The 23691-nt window shown below is 42.3% G+C and overlaps 1 protein-coding gene across 1 annotated transcript in view; it reads left to right on the plus strand.

The window, feature by feature from the left end:
- LOC115192350 (BMP/retinoic acid-inducible neural-specific protein 3) overlaps positions 1 to 19911 on the plus strand; it is a 79326-nt gene extending 59415 nt beyond the window's left edge. The window contains exons 4-9 of the mRNA XM_029750746.1: positions 444 to 634; positions 13500 to 13605; positions 13971 to 14207; positions 16282 to 16504; positions 17424 to 17766; positions 18577 to 19911. Of these exons, the coding sequence (XP_029606606.1) occupies positions 444 to 634; positions 13500 to 13605; positions 13971 to 14207; positions 16282 to 16504; positions 17424 to 17766; positions 18577 to 19365 (1889 nt within the window). The 3' untranslated portion in view covers positions 19366 to 19911. The remainder of the gene's footprint in view (positions 1 to 443; positions 635 to 13499; positions 13606 to 13970; positions 14208 to 16281; positions 16505 to 17423; positions 17767 to 18576) is intronic.
- The last annotated feature ends 3780 nt before the right edge of the window (positions 19912 to 23691 follow it).

Here is a 23691-nt window from a genome sequence, read left to right on the forward strand (position 1 = left end):
TGTCTATGTATCACAAACCTTGAGGTGCCTTATTGCTATTATTAACTGGTTACCAACATAAAAAGAACAGGAAACAAGTGTTTTTGAGTCATACTTGTGGTATATTGTCTGATCTACACACTGCTGAAATGTTGTTTCTCCCAATCAACATCCAGGACCCAAACATCCTGGTTTATAATTGTTCATATACTACCAAATAGCACCTGGTTAATAGTCATAATCACTGGCAGTGAATAATACATTGATATTACATTTTATTGCCATTACTACTAACAGTGAGCAGCTGTTGGTTATGTAGTTCAGACTGTCTAAATAACATCAGCTGACATTTGTATAGACTGTTTCAACCATGTTAGCCAGCAAACTTTTTCCCAACTGTTGAAACAGAGCCTGTTTAAACACCGTCAGCAAACATTGTCCCAACGCTGTCTTTTTGTTTGCAGGGGAAGAGGCCTTAGCGATATTTGTGGACAAGAGGAAGCTGAGTAAGAAGGCAGAGGTGAGCGACTACTCTGGCAACTCGTCCAGTGTTACTCTGGAGGCTCTGCACCAGTTGGCTGCCTCCTACTTCATCGACAGAGAGAGCACTTTGCGCAAGCTGCACCACATCCAGATAGCATCCACAGCCATCAAGGTAAACCTACAAGTTGCACTACGTCCAGATAGCATCAGACATATACACACAAACATATAGTACACACCCTGACCTTCGGACAGACTCATAACTGCAATCAGACTTGTTCAAGTGGAGCAACACAGTTTTTTGTCTGACTAGAGATCCTGGAATGTCCCTTGTAAGAAGTGTCAGCTTCAGGTTGTGAAAAGACAGGAAGTTTCAAAGTTTATTCGCCATGTGCACAAGATCCATGTGTAAAACAGTACAGTGGAATTCTTACCTTGAGAGCTATTTCCCAACAATGCAGTAATATGCAGTAATTATAATAATATAGATAATAAATACATCGAAAATAATATATATATTAAACAAATCAAAAACACATATGGGTTGAAAAACACGAGAATGTGGGTGTACACTGAGTATTAGAAACATTAGGAAAACCTTCCTAATATTGAGTTGCACCCCCCCTTTTTTCCCTCAAGGTGTTGAAAGCATTCCACAGGGATGCTGGCCCCTGTTGACTCCAATGCTTCCCACAGTTGTCAAGTTGGCTAGATGTCATTTGGGTGGTGGACCATTCTTGATACAGACGGGAAAATGTTGAGCGTGAAAAACCCAGCAGCGTTGCAGTTCTTTACTCAAACCAGTACGCCTGGCACCTACTTCCATACCTAGTTCAAAGGCACAGTTTTTGTCAAATGCCACACCTACACAATCCATGTCAACTATCTCAAGACTTAAACATCCTTCTTTAACCTGTCTCTTCCCCTTCATCTACACTGATTGAAGTGGATTTAACAAGTAACATCAATCAGGGATCAAAGCTTTCACCTGCATTTACCTGGTAAGAAAGTGTCATGGAAAGAACAGATGTTCTTAATGTTTTGTATACTCAGTGTATACAGGTCAGTACCTTAGTGCAGTGGTTGAGATATGTTTATACAGTGGGGGGAAAAAAGTATTTGATCCCCTGCTGATTTTGTACGTTTGCCCACTTACAAAGAAATGATCAGTCTATCATTTTAATGGTAGGTTTATATGAACAGTGAGAGACAGAATAACAACAAAAAAATCCAGAAAAACCATGTAAAAAATGTTATAATATGATTTCCATTTAAATGAGGGAAATAAGTATTTGACCCCTCTGCAAAACATGACTTAGTACTTGGTGGCAAAACCCTTGTTGGCAATCACAGAGGTCAGATGTTTCTTGTAGTTGGCCACCAGGTTTGCACACATTTCAGGAGGGATTTTGTCCCACTCCTCTTTGCAGATCTTCTCCAAGTCATTAAGGTTTCGAGGCTGACGTTTGGCAACTCGAACCTTCAGCTCCCTCCACAGATTTTCTATGGGATTAAGGTCTGGAGACTGGCTAGACCACTCCAGGATCTTAATGTGCTTCTTGAGCTACTCCTTTGTTGCCTTGGCCGTGTGTTTTGGGTCATTGTCATGCTGGAATACCCATCCACGACCCATTTTCAATGCCCTGGCTGAGAGAAGGAGGTTCTCACCCAAGATTTGACAGTACATGGCCCCGTCAAATGATGCGGTGAAGTTGTCCTGTCCCCTTAGCAGAAAAACACCCCCAAAGCATAATGTTTCCACCTCCATGTTTGACGGTGGAGATGGTGTTCTTGGGGTCATAGGCAGCATTCCTCCTCCTCCAAACACGGCGAGTTGAGTTGATGCCAAAGAGCTCCATTTTCGTCTCATCTAACCATAACACTTTCACCAGTTGTCCTCTGAATCATTCAGATGTTCATTGGCAAACTTCAGACGGGCATGTATATGTATTCTTGTGCAGGGGGACCTTGCGGGCGCTGCAGGATTTCAGTCCTTCACGGCGTAGTGTGTCACCAATTGTTTTCTTGGTGACAATGGTCCCAGCTGCCTTGAGATCATTGACAAGATCCTCCCATGTAGTTCTGGGCTGATTCCTCACCGTTCTCATGATCATTGCAACCCCACGAGGTGAGATCTAGCATGGAGCCCCAGGCCGAGGGATATTGATAGTTCTTTTGTGTTTCTTCCATTTGCGAATAATCACACCAAATGTTGTCACCTTCTCACCAAGCTGCTTGGCGATGGTCTTGTAGCCCATTCCAGCCTTGTGTAGGTCTACAATCTTGTCCCTGACATCCTTGGAGAGCTCTTTGGTCTTGGCCATGGTGGAGAGATTGGAATCTGATTGATTGATTGCTTCTGTGGACATGTGTCTTTTTTACAGGTAACAAGCTGCGGTTAGGAGCACTCCCTTTACGAGTGTGCTCCTAATCTCAGCTCGTTACCTGTATAAAAGACACCTGGGAGCCAGAAATCTTTCTGATTGAGAGGGGGTCAAATACTTATTTCCCTCATTAAAATGCAAATCAATTTATAACATTTTTTACATGCATTTTTCTGGATATTTTTGTTGTTATTCTGTCTCTCACTGTTCAAATAAACCTACCATTAAAATTATAGACTGATCCTTTTTTTATCAGTGGGCAAACGTACAAAATCAGCAGGGGATCAAATACTTTTTTCCCCCACTGTACATAAAAAGTGACTGGTAGTAGGATATACATGTAAACAGGGCTGAAAAGTGACTGGTAACAGGAATTTATCAGTACTTATGGTAATATACTACTGGTAATATATACCAGTACCAGTACCAGTCAGTTTGGACGCCTACTCATTCAATGGTTTTCCTTTATTTTTACAATTGTCTACATCGTAGAATAATAGTGAAGACATCAAAACTATGAAATAACACATGGAATCATATATTGACCAAAAAAGTGTTAAAGTAGCCACCCTTTGCCTTGATGACAGCTTTAAACACTTGGCATTCTCTCAACCAGCTTCACCTGGAATGCTTTTCCAACAGTCTTGAAGGAGTTCCCACATATGCTGAGCACTTGTTGGCTGCTTTTCCTTCACTCTGCGGTCCAACTCATCCCAAACCATCTCAATTGGGTTGAGGTCGGGTGATTGTAGAGGCCAGGTCATCTGATGCAGCACTCCATCACTCTCCTTCTTGGTCAAATAGCCCTTAAACAGCCTGGAGATTAGTTGGGTCATTGTCCTGTTGAAAAACAAATGATAGTCCCACTAAGCGCAAACCAGATGGGATGGCGTATCGCTGCAGAATGCTGTGGTAGCCATGCTGGTTAAGTGTGCCTTGAATTCTAAATAAATCACAGACTGTGTCACCAGCAAAGCACCCAAACACCATCACACCTCCTCCTCCATACTTCACGGTGGGAACCACACATGCGGAGATCATCCGTTCACCTCACTCTGCGTCTCACAAAGACACGGAGGTTGGAACCAAAAATTGCAAATCTGGACTCATCAGACCAAAGGACCAATTTTCACCGGACTAATGCCCATTGCTTGTGTTTCTTGGCCCAAGCAAGTCTCTTCTTCGTATTGGTGTCTTTTAGTTGTGGTTTCTTTGCAGAAATTCTACCATTAAGGCCTGATTCACGCAGTCTCTTCTGAGCAGTTGATGTTGTGATGTGTCTGTTACTTGAACTCTGTGAAGCATTTACTTGGGCTGCGATTTCTGAGGCTGCTAAGTCTGTGGGAGAAGGAGAGCAGTTGTTAGCCATTAAACAGCCTTATGGCCAGGGGATAGAAGCTGTTTAGGAGCCTTGATGCGCCAGTACCGCCTGCTAGACGGGAGCATGGGGAACAGTCCATATCTCGGGTGACTGGAGTCTTTGGCAATTTTCCGGGCCTTTCTCAGATACAGCCTGGCATGTACATCCTGGATGGCTAGAAGCTTGCAGAATCTTGATCAGTAGGTGATGTATTTCCAGAGCCAGGTGTTGAACTCTTCTGAACTGAGTAGCTGATGAGATTAATGTTGTGACATGCATGCCATACCAGTAGGTAACTGAAAAGGTGTTCTGTTGCTACCTTGCTTTCCAATCAAGGTACATGAATAGACATGTGAAAGATATTCAGCAACAATAGAAAAAACACACAAAAAACAAAACCTGATATGGAGGTATATATGTGCCGAAACATGTTGGATGTGAATGAAGAAAGTGATATAAATACCTCTAAATTTATAGGAAGGATTTTGTTAGGCTGAACTATAGTGCGTAGGTATTTACAGGGCATTCGGAAAGTATACTTGACTTTTTCCACATTTTGTTACAAAGCAAAAACAGGTTTTTAGAAATTTGGGCAAATGTATAAAAAAAAATTACAACGGAAATATAAAATTGTATTTGTCACATGCGCCGAATATAACAGGTGTAGGTAGACCTTACCGTGAAATGCTTATTTACGAGCCTTTAACCAACAGTGCAGTTCAAGAAATAGTTAAGAAAATATATACTATATGAACTAAACCAAAAAATTTAAATAAATACTAACACAATAACGAGGCTATATACAGGGGGTACCGGTACTGAGTCAATGTGCGTGGGTACAGGTTGGTCACGGTAAATAGTACATGTAGGTAGAGGTAAAGTGACTATGCATCGATAGTAAACAGTGAGTATCAGCAGTGTAAAAATGGGGGGGGGGTCAATGTACAGTAAATAGTCTGGGTGGCCATTTGAGTAATTGTTAAACAGTCTTACGACTTGGTGGTAGAGCCTTTTTGACCTAGACTTGGCGCGCTGGTACCGCTTGCCATGCGGTAGCAGAGAGAACAGTCTATGACTTGGTGTCTTTGACACATTTTTGGGCCTTCCTCTGACAGTATATATGTCCTGGATGGCAGGAAGCTTGGCTCCAGTGATGTACTGGGCCGTACACACTACCCTCTGTAGCGCCTTACGGTTGGATGCCACCAGACGGGGATGCAACCGGTCAGGATGCTCTCGATTGTGCAGCTGTAGAACTTTTTGAGGATCTGGGGACCCATGCCAAATCTTTTCAATCTCATAAGGGGGAAAATGTGTTGTCGTGCCATCTTCACTACTGTTTTGGTGTGTTTGGAACATGTTAGTTTGTTGGTGATGTGGACACCAAGGAACTTGAAACTCTTAACTCGCTTCACAACAGCTCCGTTGATGTTAATGGGGGCCTGTTCGGCCCTCCTTTTCCTGTAGCCCACGATCAGCTCCTTTGTCTTGCTCACGTTGACGAAGAGGTTGTTGTCCTGGCACCACACTGCCAGGTCTCTGATCTCTTCCCTGTAGGCTGTGTCATCGTTGTCGGTGATCAGGCCTACTACTGTAGTGTCGTTAGCAAACTTAATGATGATGATGGAGTCGTGATTGGCCACGCTGTCGTGAGTGAACATGGAGTACAAGCACGCACGTGAGGGCCCCTGTGTGGAGGATAAGCGTAGCAGATGTGTTGTTGCCTACCCTTACCACCTGGGGTGGCCCTTCAGGAAGTCCAGGATCCAGTTGCAGAGGGAGGTATTTAGACCCAGGGTCCTTAGTGAGGAGTTTTGTGGGCACTATGGTGTTGAACGCTGAGCTGTAGTCAATGAACAGCATTCTCACATTGGTGTACCTTTTGTGTCCAGGTGGTAAAGGGCAGTGTGGAGTGCGATTGAGATTGCGTCATCTGTGGATCTGTTGGGGCGGTATGCAAATTGGAGTGGGTCTAGGGTTTCCGGGATGATGGTGTTGTTGTGAGCCATGACCAGATTTTCAAAGCACTTCATGGCTGCAGTCATTCAGGCTGGTTAACTACGCTTTTTTGGGCGCAGGGACTATGGTGGTCTGCTTGAAACATGTTGGTATGACAAACTCCGTCAGGAAGAGGTTGAAAATGTCTGTGAAGACACTTGCCAGTTGGTCCGCGCATGCTTGGAGTACACGTCCTGGTAATCTGTCTGGCACCGCGTCCCTGTGAATGTTGACCTGTTTAAAGGTCTTGTTGAAATCGGCTACAGAGAGCGTGACCACTCAGTTGTCCAGAACAGCTGGTGCTCTCATGCATGCTTCAGTCTTGCTTGCCTCGAAGCACGCATAAAAGGCATTTAGCTCGTCTGGTAAGCTTGCGTCACTGGGCTGCTCACGGCTGGGTTTCCTTTTGTAGTCCGTAATAGTTTGCAAGCCCTGCCACCTCCGACGAGGATCAGAGCCGGTGTAGTAGGATTCGGTATTGATGCTTTGCCTTTTTAATGGTTCGTCTGAGGGCAGCGGGATTTCTTATTAGCATCCGGATTAGTGTCCCGCTCCTTGAACCTGGTGCGGATGTTGCCTGTAATCCATGGCTTCTGGTTGGGATATACAGTTGAAGTCGGAAGTTTACATACACTTTAGCCAAATACATTTAAAGTCCCTGTCTTAGGTCAGTTAGGATCACCACTTTATTTTAAGAATGTGAAATGTCCAGAATAATAGTAGAGTGATTTATTTCAGCTTTTATTTCTTTCATCACATTCCCAGTGGGTCAGAAGTTTAAATACACTCAATTAGTATGTGGTAGCTTTGCTTTTAAATTGTTTAACTTGGGTCAAAAGCTTCGGGTAGCCTTCCACAAGCTTCCAACAATAAGTTGGGTGAATTTTCCATTTTCCAATTTTCTATTCCTCCTGACAGATCTGGTGTAACTGAGTCAGGTTTGTAGGCTTCCTTGCTCACACGTTTTTTCAGTTCTGTCCACAAATTTTCAATAGGATTGAGGTCAGGGCTTTGTGATGGCCACTCCAATACCTTGACTTTGTTGTCCTTAAGCCATTTTGCCACAACTTTGGAAGTATGCTTGGGGTCATTGTCCATTTGGAAGATCCATTTGCGACCAAGCTTTAACTTCCTGACTGATGTCTTGAGATGTTGCTTCAATATATCCACATCATTGTCCTCCCTCATTATGCCATCTATTGTATGAAGTGCACCAGTCCCTCCTGCAGCAAAGCACCCCCACAACATGATGCTGCCAGCCCCATGCTTCACGTTGGGATGGTGTTCTTCGGCTTGCAAGCCCTTTTTCCTCCAAATATAACAATGGTCATTATGGCCCAACAGTTCTATTTTTGTTTCATCAGACCAGAGGACATTTCTACAAAAAGTACAATCTTTGTCCCCATGTGCAGTTGCAAACCGCAGTCAGTCTTTTTTATGACGGTTTTAGAGCAGTGGCTTCTTCCTTGGTGAGCGGCCTTTCAGGTTATGTCGATATAGGGCCTGTTTTACTGTGGATATTGATACTTTTGTTCCGGTTTACTCCAGCATATTCACAAGGTAATTTGCTGTTTTTCTGGGATTGATTTGCACTTTTCACACCAAAGTACGTTTATCTCTAGGAGACCGCGTCTCCTTCCTGAGCGGTATGACAGCTGCGTGGTCCCATGGTGTTTACACTTGCGTACTATTGTTTGTACAGATGAACGTGGTACCTTCAGGGGTTTGGAAATTGCTCCCAAGGATGAACCACACTTGTGGAGGTCTACAAATATTTTTCTGAAATCTTGGCTGATTTCTTTTGATTGTCCCATAATGTCAAGCAGAGGCACTGCATTTGAAGGTAGGCCTTGAAATACATCCACAGGTACACCTCCAATTGACTCAAATGATGTCAATTAGCCTTTCAGAAACTTCTAAAGTCATGACATCATTTTCTGGAATTTTCCAAACAGTTTAAAAGCACAGTCAACTTAGTGTATGTAAACTTCTGACCCACTGGAATTGTGATACAGTGAAATAATCTGTCTGTAAACAATTGTTGGAAAAATTACTTGTCATGCACACAGTAGATGTCCTAACTGACTTGCTAAAACTATAGTTTGTTAACAAGAAATTTGTAGAGTTGTTGAAAAACAAGTTTTAATGACTCCAACATAAGTGTATGTTAACTTCCGACTTCAACTGTATTCACCCCATTTCCTATGAAGCCCTGAAATAAGATCTGGTGCAACCAATTACCTTCCGAAGTCACATAATTAGTTAGATTGCACACATGTGGACATTATTTTGAGTGTCACATGATCTCAGTATATATACACCTGTTCTGAAAGGCCCCAGAGTCTGCAACACCACTTAAGGCACAGTCAACTTAGTGTATGTAAACTTCTGACCCACTGGAATTGTGATACAGTGAATTATAAGTGAAATAATCTGTCTGTAAACAATTGTTGGAAAAATGACTTGTCATGCACAAAGTAGATGTTCTAACCGACTTGCCAAAACTATAGTTTGTTAACAAGAAATTTGTGGACTGGTTGAAAAACGAGTTGACGAGTAATGACTCCAACCTAAGTGTATGTAAACTTCTGACTTCAACTGTATACGTATGCTTACTGTGGGGACGACGTCGTTGATGCAATTATTGATAAAGCTGGTGACTGAGGTGGTATACTCCTCAATGCCATTGCATGAATCCTGGAACATATTCCAGTCTGTGCTAGCAAAACTGGCCTGTAGCGTAGCATCCCCGTCATCTGACCACTTCCATATTGAGTTAGTCACTGACAATTCATGCGTTAATTTTAGCTTGGAATCAGGAGGATAGAATTATGGTCAGATTTTCCAAATGGAGGGCGAGGGAGAGCTTTGGAGGTGTCTCTGTGTGTGGAGTAGAGGCGGTCTAGAGTTTATTTCCCTCTGGTTGCACGTGACAGAAATTCGGTGAAACTGATTTAAGTTTGCCTGCATTAAAGTCCCTGGCCACTAGGAGCATCGCTTGTGGATTAGCATTTTCTTGTTTGCTTATGGCTTTGTACAGCTTGTTGATTGCGGTCTTAGTGCCAGCATCGGTTTGTGGTGGTAAATAGACGGCTACAAAAAATATATATGAAAACTTTCCAGGTTGATGGTGTGTCTACAGTTTTTCATGAAGTACTCTACCTCAGGCGAGCAATACCTTGAGACTTCTTTAATATTTGACATCGCGCCCCAGCAGTTATTGACAAATAGACACACCCCAATCCCAGACATAGCTTACCGGACATAGCTGTTCTGTCCTGCCGATGCACGGAAAACCCAGCCAAATGTATATTATGTGTCGTCGTTCAGCCACGACTCTGTGTAACGTAAGATATTGCAGTTTTTAATGCAGTTTTTAATGTCCCGTTGGTAGGATAGTCTCTAACGGAGATCATCCAGTTTATTTTTCAGTGATTGCAGGTTGGCCAATAGAATGGATGGTAGAGGAAGTTTACACACTAGCCAATGAATTCTAACAAGGCACCCCAATCTCCGCCCCTGTATTTTCGTCTTCACGTGAATGACGGCAATTTGGGCCTGGTCTCGGACAAACAGTATATCCTTCGCATTGGACTCATGAAAGAAAAAAAATCTTTGTGGAGTTCGAGGTGAGTAATCGCTGTATTGATATCCAGAAGCTCTTTTCAGTCATAAGAGACATCAGCAGCAACATTATGTACAAAATAAGTTGCAAACAATGCGGGAAAAAAATAGCAGAGTTGGTTTGGAGCCCGTAAATTGAAAGCCATCCCCTCCGGTGCCATTGTACTGATTTACATAAGTATTCAGACCCTTTACTCAGTACTTTATTGAAGCACCTTTGGCAGAGTTTACAGCCTCGAGTCTTCTTGGGTATGTATTTGGGGAGTTTCTCCCATTCTTTTCTGCAGATCCTTTCAAGCTCTGTCAGGTTGGATGGGGAGCGTCACTGCACAGCTATTTTCTGGTCTCCAAGAAATGTTCAGGTACAAGTCCTCTAGATGGGTTACTCAAGGACATTCAGAGACTTGTCCTGAAGCCACTCCTGCGTTGTCTTGGCTGTGTGCTTAGGGTTGTAGTCCTGTTGGAAGGTGAACCTTTGCCGTAGTCTTATGTTCTGAGTGCTCTGGGGCAGGTTTTTATCAAGGATCTTTCTGTACTTTGCTCGGTTCATCTTTCCCTTGATACTGACTAGTCTCCCAGTCTCTGCTGCTGAAAAACATCCCCACAACATGCTGCCGCCACCACCATGCTTCACCGTAGGGATGGTGATATGTTTCTTCCAGACGTGATGCTTGGCATTCAGGCTAAAGAGTTGAATCTTGGTTTCATCAGACCAGAGAATCTTGCTTCTCATGGTCTGAGAGTATTTTACGTGGCTTTTGGCAAACTCCAAGCAGGCTGTCATGTGCCTTTTACTGAGGAGTGGCTTCCGTCTGGCCACTCTACCATAAAGGCCTGATTTGGTGGAGTGCTGCAGAGATGGTTGTCCTTCTGGAAGGTTCTCCCATCTCCACAGAGAAACTGTGGAGCTCTGTCAGTGACCAATGGTTTCTTGGGCATATCTCTGACCAAGGCCCTTCTCCCCCGATTGCTCAGTTTGGCAAGGTGGCCAGCTCTAGGAAGAGTCTTGGTGGATCCAAACTTCTTCCATTTAAGAATGATGGAGGCCACTGTGTTCTTGGGGACCTTAAATTCTGCAGATTTTTTTTGGTACCCTTCTCCAGATCTGTGCCTCGATACAACCAATTTCGAGTGTCATAGCAAAGGGTCTGAATACTTATGTAAATAGGGTATCTTTTATTTTTTATGAATTTGCTAACTTTTCAAAAAATCTGTTTTTGCTTTTTTGTTATTGGATATTGTGTGCAGATTGATGAGGGGGAAAAAGCATATTGTACACATTTTAGAATAAGGCTGTAACGTAACAATGTGGAAAAGGGAAGTGGTCTGAATACTTTCCGAATGCACTGTATATTCATTTATTTTGAAATGTTTCTTACCCTACACCCGAAAATGTGCATACACCTTTTGAAAATAGGAAAGAAAAACCTTCCCTATCCTTCATGTTGCTATATAGTGACAGTCACAGCTGTTTCTGACAGAGCAAACTATGAATAACTACTATCAAAGCGCTCTACTACCTCAACCATAGAGCTTGTTGGGAGGTCAGACATGTTGTATCACAGCAGAGGTAGTCACTCCTCATATAACAAGACGCGCTGCTTTGTCTGTTCTGTTGGGAGTAACTTTAGTAGTGTGTATGTATGTGTGAGCGCTGGCTTTCATTTTTCAAAGGCAGAGATTAGTTCAGAGTGTCAGGTGAGAGCAAAGAGGCAGAGAGGTTGAGCAGAGGGAATGATTGACAATTTCCCTGACTAAATCAATGGTGATATCCCCACCTGACCCAGACCATGGTTGGCAGTGTGTCTGCAGAATGATGAACAATGAGAAAACGTTTCTCGGCAGTGGCACTCTCACAACACCGTGAGGATTCATATTTATTTCCACTCAGAACAGTATTGCATTATGTTCCCATTATGGCAGCATTGAATTTTTTATGTTTCCGCCCTGCTACTCAATCGATTGCTGTCTTTTTTGTCACAGGTGCACTGTATCCCAGCAGTCTTAAAGCTACAATCTGTACCTTTCATTTTCAGTCTAAAGTCCTGCCCCTGCACTTGCCAGTAAGTCTTGGGCAATTGTAAAGGTGCTTGCCACATCATTTAAATAACTACCTTTTCTCATCTTTTCCTCATCTTTGCTTCATCAAGCTACTGTATCATAGGTCTATCTATCTCCTTACCCTCTAGTGGTCATGAAGAAAAGCAGAAGCAGAGAAAGAGAAAAATAAGCTCAACAGACTACTGGAACACAGCCCCTCTCTGTGCTACATGTGAAACCCCCTTCAGCAGCAACACAGAGATACAGCTCGAAAATAATGTGCATTAAGCATCTAGTAATATACCAGAATGTATCTGCAATAAAAAAGCAGCTGCTATCCATAGAGTAAATGGATTGCCGTGCTCATCAGTCAACATTATGCCATATGGGCTATCATATATGTCATTTCAAGTAATGCTCTTAACAGATTAAATATTCAAGTGTCCCAAAACGTTGTTCCTCATTTCCACAGTCTTATCAGCAGTAAAATCCCATATGAAGGAAATTTGTGATTTACAATGTGCTGTAAATAATAATGGCAAAATCATTCCACTCAGATTCTCCACTTTCTCTGATTAGCATATTCTATTCATTTTCCTAGGCACCCAGGTTTTGCTGGGTTCAAGGTTTGATTTAATAGCTCCAGAAGTTTCCCTGTATATAGTGTTATCATCAGGTCTCTCTCTAGTTTTTCTCTCTGTCAGCACTCTGGGATTGTGTTTGATTGTGTAACTGATGGACTGACCCTTGTTTTCTCGCCACATCCATCTGTCTCTCTGCCACCAACTGTTCTGTGACAGGCCAAACCTGGTCATGTGTCTGGGCTGACAACGCTGTCCCTCTCCTACAAAGGGAGAAAAATGGCAATCAGTTAGGTGCTCCCCACCATGTAACCTCAAACAGAAAGAGAAAAGATATCTCATGTTGCAAATGAGGGAGAAAGGATGATCAGGTCTGGCAGATATGGTTTGCCATGAAAAGGTCAGGAGAGATGTCTCAGTCAATACGACAGAAAAGACCTGCCATGGCTGAGTTGTTAGAGGCCCTCCATCAACACCACTCTGATGTTTCTCTTTTCTTTGAGTGGGAGAGAATAAGAACAGCAACGCTGCCATTTTCTCTGTGGGTGCATAAGAATGCATGTAATGAAGGAATGCATGTAATCAATTCAGTGTTGTCTGTGGGTGGAAGGAAGGAGAAGGAGAGAAGAAGGCGTACTGTAAATGTGCTCTACCACTGTGCAAGTTCGGTGTCTCTCTGCTCGCTGTGATTCAGTATCTACTCAGAGCTGTGGGTCATGGTTATTAAGGGGCCTGTGTAATGTGTGTAATAGGGGCTTGGCTATAGGGGCACAGGAAGAAGGGGCACAGGAAGCAGTAAACCATGGCTGAACACTCATCTCACCAGGGAACTCACATTCTCATCACTTCATTGCATTTTCCCAGCAGAGAGCAACCTCTCTCAGAAGTGTTTCCTTTGTCACATACAGTAGTAGTTTTTTTTTTCTTCATATTTTTAGTTTGATATTTCATTTGGGCATACTGATGTAATAGTACGGCAAAGCATACAAATGTTGCTGTGATGTTATAAGGAATGTGTATTAAAAGCTTTGTATGTTTGTTGTTGCCTAGGTAACGGAGACCCGGACAGGCCCTCTCGGATGCAGTAACTATGACAACCTTGATTCTGTCAGCTCTGTTCTGGTTCAGAGTCCGGAAAACAAAGTCCACTTGCAAGGTCTGTATATATCTTTTTGATTTCGTATTCCTAGAATGCAAATCCTGTACACCATTGTCATACTCCACACCAGTGCTTTGGAATCAACCACAAAAAAGCAAAAAAATAAAATGAAATATGGTTTATAGCACATCCTATCACAAATTCCCTTACAATAGCATCTTCAAAGAGATCCACACATCCCATTACAACGATTGTATAGAGTAAAATACAGTTATTGGTATGCTCTTACATTGTTTGTCTACCAAGGCTAACAACTACACTTGCACTGCCTTGCAATTCACTCACTATAGATCACAAATTGTTGTCCTCTTATACAGTACACCTTAATGGTGGTTTTAAATCCTGGCTGTGTTGTTTTACAGGCCTACAGGTTATCTTGCCAGACTACCTGCGGGACAGTTTTGTCCAGGCTGCTCTCAGCTACATCGCCTGTAACGTGGAAGGGGGCTTCATCTGTAAGGACAATGACTGCTGGTGCAAGTGTGACCCCAAGTTCCCAGAATGCAACTGTCCCTACATGGACATCCAAGCCATGGAGGACAGCCTGCAGAGGATCACTGAGACATGGGGGACACTTTACAAGGAGTTTGAGGACTCAGGTGAGGATAAACGTTTTGGATCCTCTTTGATCTTTAGATGCTGAAACTATTAAACTTTTAATTTGATATATGAAGTGTCCAGTGCAAATCAGTTGTCATGCAGCATTTACGAAATGTCTTCAGCTAGCTTAGCTCTAAACTTAGTCATTGTGCATGCAGTTGATTGTCCACATATGAATTTATAAACTATGTGAGCTGACTAAAAGTGTTTTATCATATGTCACGCAATTAAAGGTGGAGGGCCGTTCCTTAGTGTGTACCCCAGACATTATGATTTACGGTGTAAACCGTAATGAGTCACAGTGAAACCTGGGGGACTTGGCACACAGTCTGTACAGCAAATCACAACCTGATAGGATTGGATAAAAAAAAAACATATTCTTTCATAGGTAGTTTACAATATGTCTCGAGCAGATGAATCATCCATGAAACACATTTATTACCATTCCAGCATTTTCACATCAGTGTAGTAACAACTTATGAATGAGAGCACCTAGCATAATGTTGGGATATTATTGCCTTTCTAGGTCACCCTGTAGTGGCCACTATTTCTGGTGAATTCAGAATGGATGGGCCTTTTTTCTTTTCAAGTATTTTTGGTGTGTAAAATATCTATAAGTGCAATTACTTTCAAAGATGATGTTTTAAGAGCAGGGAGGAGAGGAGAGTGCAGGCGAGTGCCAGGAATAAAGAGTTTCTCAGGTGTGGTTGTAATCGTGTCCTTCGGTAAAGGATATCAAAGACGTTTCAACATTCAGCGGAATGGGATGCCAGCAGGAAGAAAATAAACATGGAACATCGCAGTACTGGAACCAATGACATTGTTCTCCTTTAGCTTTGAGGAATGTGGCAACATGCATGAAATTATCTTATGCTCTTTCTTTTCAAACATACAGAAAACATTTTTACAAAAGGTTTCTTTGGCCATCCCCATAGGAGAACCCTATTTGGATCCTATTAGCCACTGGGCACACACTGGTTGAATCAACTTTGTTTCCATGTCATTTCAATTAAATTACGTAGATCCAAAGTGGAATAGACGTTGACGTCTGTGCCTAGTGGGTAACCTTTTTTGACGGCCTATTTTGTTTCAATCAAAGCATATATACTGCCTAATGGCGCACGCTGTAGAGTTTTCGCCACATGAAGGGGAAGAAATGTGACTCCTCAGCTTCAGAATAGAAATGACTGAGGAGGTGTTTTTGGTGTAACATATTATACTGTAGGTGTCTATGCTACAGTATGCTATCATATTCGGTCCTGCTAGGCTATGTAAAATACTAATTCATCATTGTGTGATCTTGCGAGACATTGATTCAGCTTTTATCTAACTTTAGGCTACTAAATGAACACTTTGTGAGAAGTGATAATAATCATAAGTGATGAGAAGGACTATTAGGCGTAGGCAACAGATCTTGATTAAGGTTACTTTAAGCAATTTGAGCGCCTTTGAATCATGGTGCTGAAAGGACAGCACCATAACCAAGTGGTCGTTCTGGGTTCCATTGTGCAGGAGGGGGTCTGTGGAGTTTTATGAACATCAGGGCAGACATGCTGTGATAAGGTTCATGTAGTGGATGAGTTTGTCTGCATACGCAATTGAGGTGATGCGTTTCTGTAAGCTAAGCACATGGACAGTAGGGCGAGTTCAAGTGAGTTGTACATAAGCCCCAAGTCCATAACACAATGTTTTGAGGACAAATGTTTTAGCAACCCTCTGACCGTTGGACCTCTGCACACACGCCTACAGTTATTCATCATTTGCGCCACCTCCAGAGAGAGAGTACAGGGAAGAAACCACAGTTTTCCTACCTGTAGGCTGCTATAGCCTACATATCTATTTAGTTTGTCATTCTTTTGTTTTAATGGAATTTTTGTGGTGTTACATATGATTTATTTAGAATTGACCAGAAAACGTTTTTACGTTTCCAACTCCATGTGTTCTCAAATTGAAAAGTGATGGAGCACGGTTCCCCCACGCTACGGCAGCACTAGATCCCTGTTCACCTGGCCATATTCATGGAAAGTTAATTTCAAAACAATCACCTTTTAATTTTCACTCTCTTTCTGCCAGATGAGTTCAAGACCTTCCTGACGAGGCTACCGCAGAACTTCTTCCTGAATGTGACGACGATCCAACACCTGTGGTCGTTGGATGGCGTGTTCCAGTGGCGCTACGAGCAGCTGGAGAACAGCATGAGAGTGCTCTTCAGACGAGCCCAGAGAGTGGTGTTCAAGCTATTCAGCCTCAGCAAGAGGTGTCAGAGGCAGCCTCACATCCGTCTACCCAGAGAACAGTGAGAGTCCCACTCTGCTCCCACATTACACCTCTTACCACTGAGCCCCAATTACACTTTAATCACCCATCCAGGAAGCTGATAGCAATCCTCTCCATCTCCCCCTGTGTGAGTGGGAGAAAAAGGAAGCAAGCCAAGCAGTGTTTATCTACGTTATTACTGCCGCTGTGAGGAAAATGTAAAGCACTATACTTATTTTGTAACTATAGACTGTGGAGAGAGGGAGTGGAATGTTTGTCATTTTGACTGGGAGGCTCCCCTACATCCCTTTAGTTCGCAGTGCTTCACACAGACGAGAGATGCGTGATTGATATAACTTCCAGGGGCCAGTTCCACTGCTGACAATTATGAAGGAATAATCTGCAGGGAGACGGCGGCTCAGTTTTATACAGCGAGTAATAATACGACTTCAGAATTGGTTTAAACTACACTTTGGCTGTGTTCAGACAGGCAGCCCAATTTTGATATTTGTTCCACTAATTGATCTTTTGACCAATCAGATCAGCTCTGAAAAAAATCTGATGTGATTGGTCAAAAGACCAATTAGTGAAAAAAATATAATGATTGGGCTAGTTGTGCGATCACAGCCTTTGTGCTCAAACTTTGACCATTTGTCCAAATTATGCAGTTTTACTTTCTGCATGTCTATTTCACAGATGAAGCAATATGTTTGTCTCTTTGTAAAGATTTTTTACAATACTACAAAAATTTTTTTTGCAGAATGCATTAATGGTATATGTTTGTTTTAAATGAACTCAAACATGCATTATTATTTCCTAGTAAGAGTAACTGTTACTAAGTACAATTGCACAGGTGTTTTTTTATACAATAAACCAATTCAATTCACATTCATTTTCATTCATCTACTGTATTGCCATCCTATGTTATATTCCATTGTGTCTCTCTGTCTCCGTCCCAGGCCCCAGTCGTACTGGCTGAGCCACTTCCAGTCTCTCCTCTACTGTTCTGAGAACAACCAGCTGGGTTCGTTCTCTGAAGAGCTCCACAGCTGTACCTGCAGCTACGAGCACAGCCCTTGCCAGCTGTCCCCACCATGTGCCATCGGAGAGGGCCCCGCCTGCGCAGCCTGCGCCCTAGACAACCACACCCGCTGTGGAAGCTGCAACCCTGGATACAGCCTAACCCAGGGGGTCTGCAGACCCATGGTGGCTGACTCTACAGAGAACTACCTGGGCTTTGAGACAGACCTACAGGACCTGGAGCTGAGATACCTGCTACAGAGGGCTGACCGTAGGCTGGAGGTAAATACAGTGCCTTCAGAAAGTATTTATACCCCTTATTCCACATTTTGTTTTGTTACAGCCTGAATTTATTAAATTAATGTTTCGCGCACATCTACACACAATACCCCATAATGACAAAGAGAAACATGTAAATATTTTTTTTTGCAAATGTATTGAAAATGAAATACAGAAATATCTAATTTACATAAGTATTCACACCTCTGAGTCAATACTTTGTAGAAGCACCTTTGGGAGTGATTACAGCTGTGAGTCTTTCTGGGTAAGTCTCTAAGAGCTTTCCACACAGAATTTGCCCATTATTGTTTTCAACATTCTTCAAGCTCTGTCAAATTAGTTGTTGTTTATTGCTAGACAACCATTTTCAGGTCTTGTCATAGACTTTCAAGTAGAGTTAACTCAAAACTATAACTCGGCCACTCAGGAAAATTCACTGTCTTCTTGGTAAGCAACTCCATTGTAGATTTGGCCTTGCGTTTTAGCTTATTGTCCTGCTGAAAGGTACATTTGTATTCCAGTGTCTGGTGGAAAGAAGACTGAACCAGGTTTTCCTCTAGGATTTTTCCTGTGTTTAGCTCCATTCTGTTTATTTTTTATCCTGAAAAACTCCCCAGTCCTTAACGATTACAAGCAAACTTAACACTTTGTATTCAGGACATAAAGTAAATTGCTTTGTCAAATATTTTTCAGTATTACTTTAGTGCCTTATTGCATACAGGATGCATGTTTTGTAATATTCCGTACAATCTTGAGAAAGGAGATAGGACAATATGTCTAACAACTTAAACAACCGTGAATATGTCCTTCCAGGTCCACGCCATCTTCATCAGTAATGACATGCGTCTGAACAGCTGGTTCGACCCGTCCTGGAGGAAGAGGATGCTGCTGACTCTGAAGAGCAACAAGTACAAGTCCAACCTGGTCCACATGCTGCTGGGCGTGTCTCTCCAGATCTGCCTGACCAAGAACAGCACCCTGGAGCCCGTCCTCACCCTCTACATCAACCCCTTTGGAGGCAGCCACTCTGAGAGCTGGTACATTCCCGTCAGTGAGAACAGCTTCCCAGACTGGACAGCCACCAAACTGGACCTGCCCCTGGAGTGCTTTAACTGGACCCTGACGCTGGGCAACAAGTGGAAGACCTTCTTCGAGACTATCCACATCTACCTGCGGAGCCGGATAAAGACGCAAGGCGGTGGAGGCCCGGCAGGGGCAGTGAATGACAGCCTCTACTATGAGCCATTAGAAATGCTGGACTCTTCTCGGAATCTGGGCTACATGAAGATCAACAGCATCCAGGTGTTTGGCTACAGTATGCACTTTGACCCAGAAGCGATCCGCGACCTGATCCTGCAGCTGGACTACCCGCACACCCAGGGTTCCCAGGACACGGCCCTGCTGCAGCTGCTGGAGATCAGGGACCGGGTCAACCGTCTGTCCCCTCCAGGTCAGCAGAGACTGGACCTGTTCTCCTGTCTGCTCAGACACCGGCTCAAACTGACCGCCAGTGAGGTGGTCCGCATACATGCCTCACTTCAGGCCTTCAGCAACCGCCTGCCCAACTCTCTGGATTACGAGACAACCAAGCTGTGTAGTTAACAGTTACTAGTGGACGACTGGGGGACATTAAAGATAAACGGCTACAAGGGGAACTATTGGACAGCTGAATGGTGTACTGGTACAGTATTTTGGCTTTCAGTGGTTTGTTGATTCTCTGGATTACAAGACTGTAAAACTATGTACTAAACAGAGCAGTTGGATGAGAAGGACAACTGAATAGTGTTTGGCTTTCATTTGTGTGGCGACTCAATGACTTGGGAGGTGCTGATAGCCGTTGCTTTTTGGTCGAAAGAAGTCACACGCAAACTCTGACATCTGTAAACAAAAGCAGATCTAGAAATTGATATATTTAACACTCTCTCCACATCCATTTGGCCATCTTGTTTAAATTCAACCCTTCTCATTTATACAGTATATACTGAAGCCAACTGGAGGAACTTTTTAAGAAACATGGTACAGTCTGTTTGTTTGTAACTCTTTTATATGTTATTTTGCTTATGTGACCGTGCACTTTCCATAACGACCAGAATACAGTGGTGTCAGTCAGTTTTGTAGATGACTTATTAAAACATAATGGATTAACAACTGGGGATATTTTTTGTCAAACTTACTTAGAGCCGATGAACAGCTGTTATCACATCTCATTGTAAGACATTCAACACATTAATCGCAGGAATTGAAACCACTTAAACTGAGTGAATGAAATTAAACATGATAGAGGAGTTTGATCAAATCATCAGGAATCTCTATTACTCTCATTTAATGTGGTTCATGTTTGGCTTGTGATCAAGCTTCTTTATCCTAATTGATTAGTAGACTTTGTTAAAGGAACAATTGAAGCCCTAATTATTTTACAAAAAACTATAGTTTTGTACAGTGAATGTCCGCACACACACGAACACACATACTACAGATGCTGAAAGAAGTGAACAAAGCTGAGTTTGTCGTAAGACTGGTTTCATTTGGGTCATGGCTAGAAACACACAGGGTGAATTTAATTTATTTACCTTAAACAGATTGAATTGGAGCAGATCAGTAGACACTCTAACTGCCCTCTAGAACCAGGGGTCACAGGTCTACTTTACTGGGCCACAGATCCATACCTGCAGTATTAAATGTCAGGACTATAAGGTGTCAGATCTCATTTACTAACATGGCCTGTGTCTCATGGCTTGTCTGTCCAGGGGAGCAGATCTGGGAGAGGTCACACACCTATGAAGATCAATGGCTGTAACCTCCATTTGTCTGCTCCTCTTATCAAATCCTTCTCATGTCATAAGATAAACTCCAAGGAGGGTAACACGGATGAACATGGATTGATGCTGAGGTGTGTGCTGGATGTATAACTGAATTTCAGGGTGTCCTTTGGATGCAGGAGTGTCAGAACATGGCCACTGTGAAGAGATGAAAAAGTAAGGTCCTGATTGTCTTTTTGGTCTTTATAATATAATTATTTCCCCTGAAAATCATCAGTACGCTTTACCCACCTACTCCTGGTTAACACGTCCCATTAGAAGTGAAACAGAGAACAGACAAACTTTACATCCCATCATCTCACATCAACCCGCCAACAAATTAAACCTTTTATTAAAGGAAAGACGGAGGAAAATAAATTCTGACTGCCCATTTATTCTTCCTGAGGTAAAAATGAAAAGATTACCAGGTAGGTGACTATAATTATGATGTTAAACAGCCCTCTGCTCGTTCTGCAATTACCAGGCTCAGTTCTATAGCCCATCCTGGTGAGGCTGGCCATAATTCATTATTGTGAGCTTGTAAATTGTTTTTATCCGTACTGTGGAGTCCCGCCATGTCCCTTATGAGACACTGAGTGGGCAGAGGAGAGACAAGGCTTTGATGAAGGAAGGTCTGACCTTTACTGAGATGTCAATCAAAAGTGTCAGATATAATAACTTAGCTCATGTACTGTATGACTGTCCTGTTGCAACTAGATTGCATACTTTTATGCTTTTACTGTTCATAACGCAGTTCTTTTTCTAAACTGAACATGCCTTAATAAGACATGGCTGCCCATAGAAGAGAGACATTTAATTATTCTGAAATAGGTCATTATGATGTTATGATAAATGTAAAAGAAAGACGTGTTACCCCTGTCACAGACACAATCATAACATTTCCTACACCGACCAATTTTCTTGCACTCCACATTATACCATGTTGGAAACGCATTCACACATTCAATTATACATTCAAGTAATTTAGCATAGTTGAAGTTCTTATGGAAGATCAAATAATGTAATAATGACGTGAATGGTACTGCTTGGTCTCTTAAATTGAACATATTTTAGTATTTATTTGAATTAGTCCATGTAATTATGATGGTGCCACATCATCCACATCCCCATTATGAGGCAAAATGCATTTTGCATCATCATGATGATGTGGCCAGAGACACTTAGCTTCTTGAAAGTCCAATATCTTGAAAACTTGACTGCTGACATGCAAAACATTTTGGGACTGTATCAACAGTGGACAAAAGAAAAACATATTAAAACCATTGTACTGTGACACAGGAAGTAAGATCCCAGGTTTCTCTTTGAAAAATAAATTCCCCTCGTGGGGACCTTGCAGTTAACTGGGAACAGCAAACACAAGAAGAGGCAAAAGGTAACCGTCACCGGCCGATAAATCAATAGTCTGCTTCATTACCTGGGAGAACAAAAGGCTCTGCAAAGAGATCGATAAATCTTCTGAGGAGGCTCCTCTGGCATTTCGTCCCCCTTCCGATCCCCCTTCCCGCCACCTGTCCCCCAGACTAGACGAGACTAGATCAGCACCCATTACTGAGATGGCAGTTTCCGCCCGGCACGGTTTGTATAATCACAAATCAATCCTGACTTTTAGTTCCAACGATGATGCATTGTAAAATGACATTAGTTCAGGTGTCTGGCTAGCAAACGCCATTGCTTATCCACTCAGGCTGTGAACACAAACCCTCAACCGTGAGGAGAACATCAAATTACATAACTCAGGGATTCTTGAAAGTTGGGATAATAATTTTCCAGCAGGTAAACGTTTTTATAGTTGAACATTTTGTTGCATTTCTTACCATTATTTGAGAAAAAAAATATGAATTAGGGGATTTCTAGAAGGAGAAAGATTTGTTTTTGGAATGTTCTAATAATGTTCAACATTATTAATTTCCATGGCGGCTCTGTGAAATGTCTGGAGCAAAGGATCACAATTTCAAACTCTCCCCCCAAAAAATGTCAATTCTAAAAACGGGCAAGAATGAATATGAACTTAAACAAGGATATTATGTAGCATCTTGCAGTAGCCCTTTCTGACTTAAAGGAATATTTCTCTCAAAACTGTGATTCCTAAACAAATTGTGGTTTGTGGTTACTCTGTCAGATTTGTCTAAACTCCTGAATTAATCAAGATTGAGCAGGGTCAGATACAGCATAAGCACCACTTCTCCATGTCCAGAGCTTTTGTGAATTTTCTGAAAATAGCACCTCTATGTAGACCTAGCCCCACCCACATCCGTTCCACGCATGGAAAGGGGTTGGAGGCAAAGGAAAAATAAATAAATGCTACTAAAAAAACAATATGCATTTCACAAACACTATAAGATTCTATAATCCTTTATCCTGTTTCAACTGTTGCCATGCACCTGCAATAAGATTGCTCAGATGTGCGAGTGCCTTTTGAATTTTCTCATTACATGTAGTGCAACAAGACCACTCATTGTCTGTAAAGTTCTCTACTTTTGATAGATTTAAACAAACAATGTTGAAATCACCATTGTCACATGCATAAACTGTCAACTCCATCTCCCTGACAGATTAAGATAGGATTAGAATTTTGATTAGGTTTTAGTCATAAAGCAACTGAGGAAAAACTAAATTGCAACTGTTTATATCACTTGAATGAAGAAAAACATAATATTCAATTCTGACTGATTTTTGTCAACCATCAACTCCGAGTGCTGTAAGATCTAACAGAATTGTTGTTTTTATTGGGAATTTTCAAATAAATCATTTTCTATTTAGAGGCAAAATATGTCTGTTTTGAGTATTTGTTGTCAACTCCGTCAGTGGCTTGTCAACAGTAGTGGAGCGGTTCAAGAGCTTCAAGTTCCTCGGTGTCCAGATCACTAAGGAATTATCATGGTCCACACACACCGACAGTCGTGAAGAAGGCACGTCAATGCCTCTTCCCCCTCAGGAGGCTGAAAAGATTTGTCATGTGCCTTCAGATTCTAAAATATTTCTACAGCTGCATCGAGAGCATCTTCAGCTTCTACCCCCAAGCTATAAGACTGATGAATAGTTAACCAATGGCTACCCGCATTGACCCCTTTTGCACTAATTCTTTTGACTCATTACATACGCTGCTGCT

This window comes from Salmo trutta, chromosome 4, assembly GCF_901001165.1.
Source record: "Salmo trutta chromosome 4, fSalTru1.1, whole genome shotgun sequence".
Lineage (NCBI taxonomy): Eukaryota > Metazoa > Chordata > Actinopteri > Salmoniformes > Salmonidae > Salmo > Salmo trutta.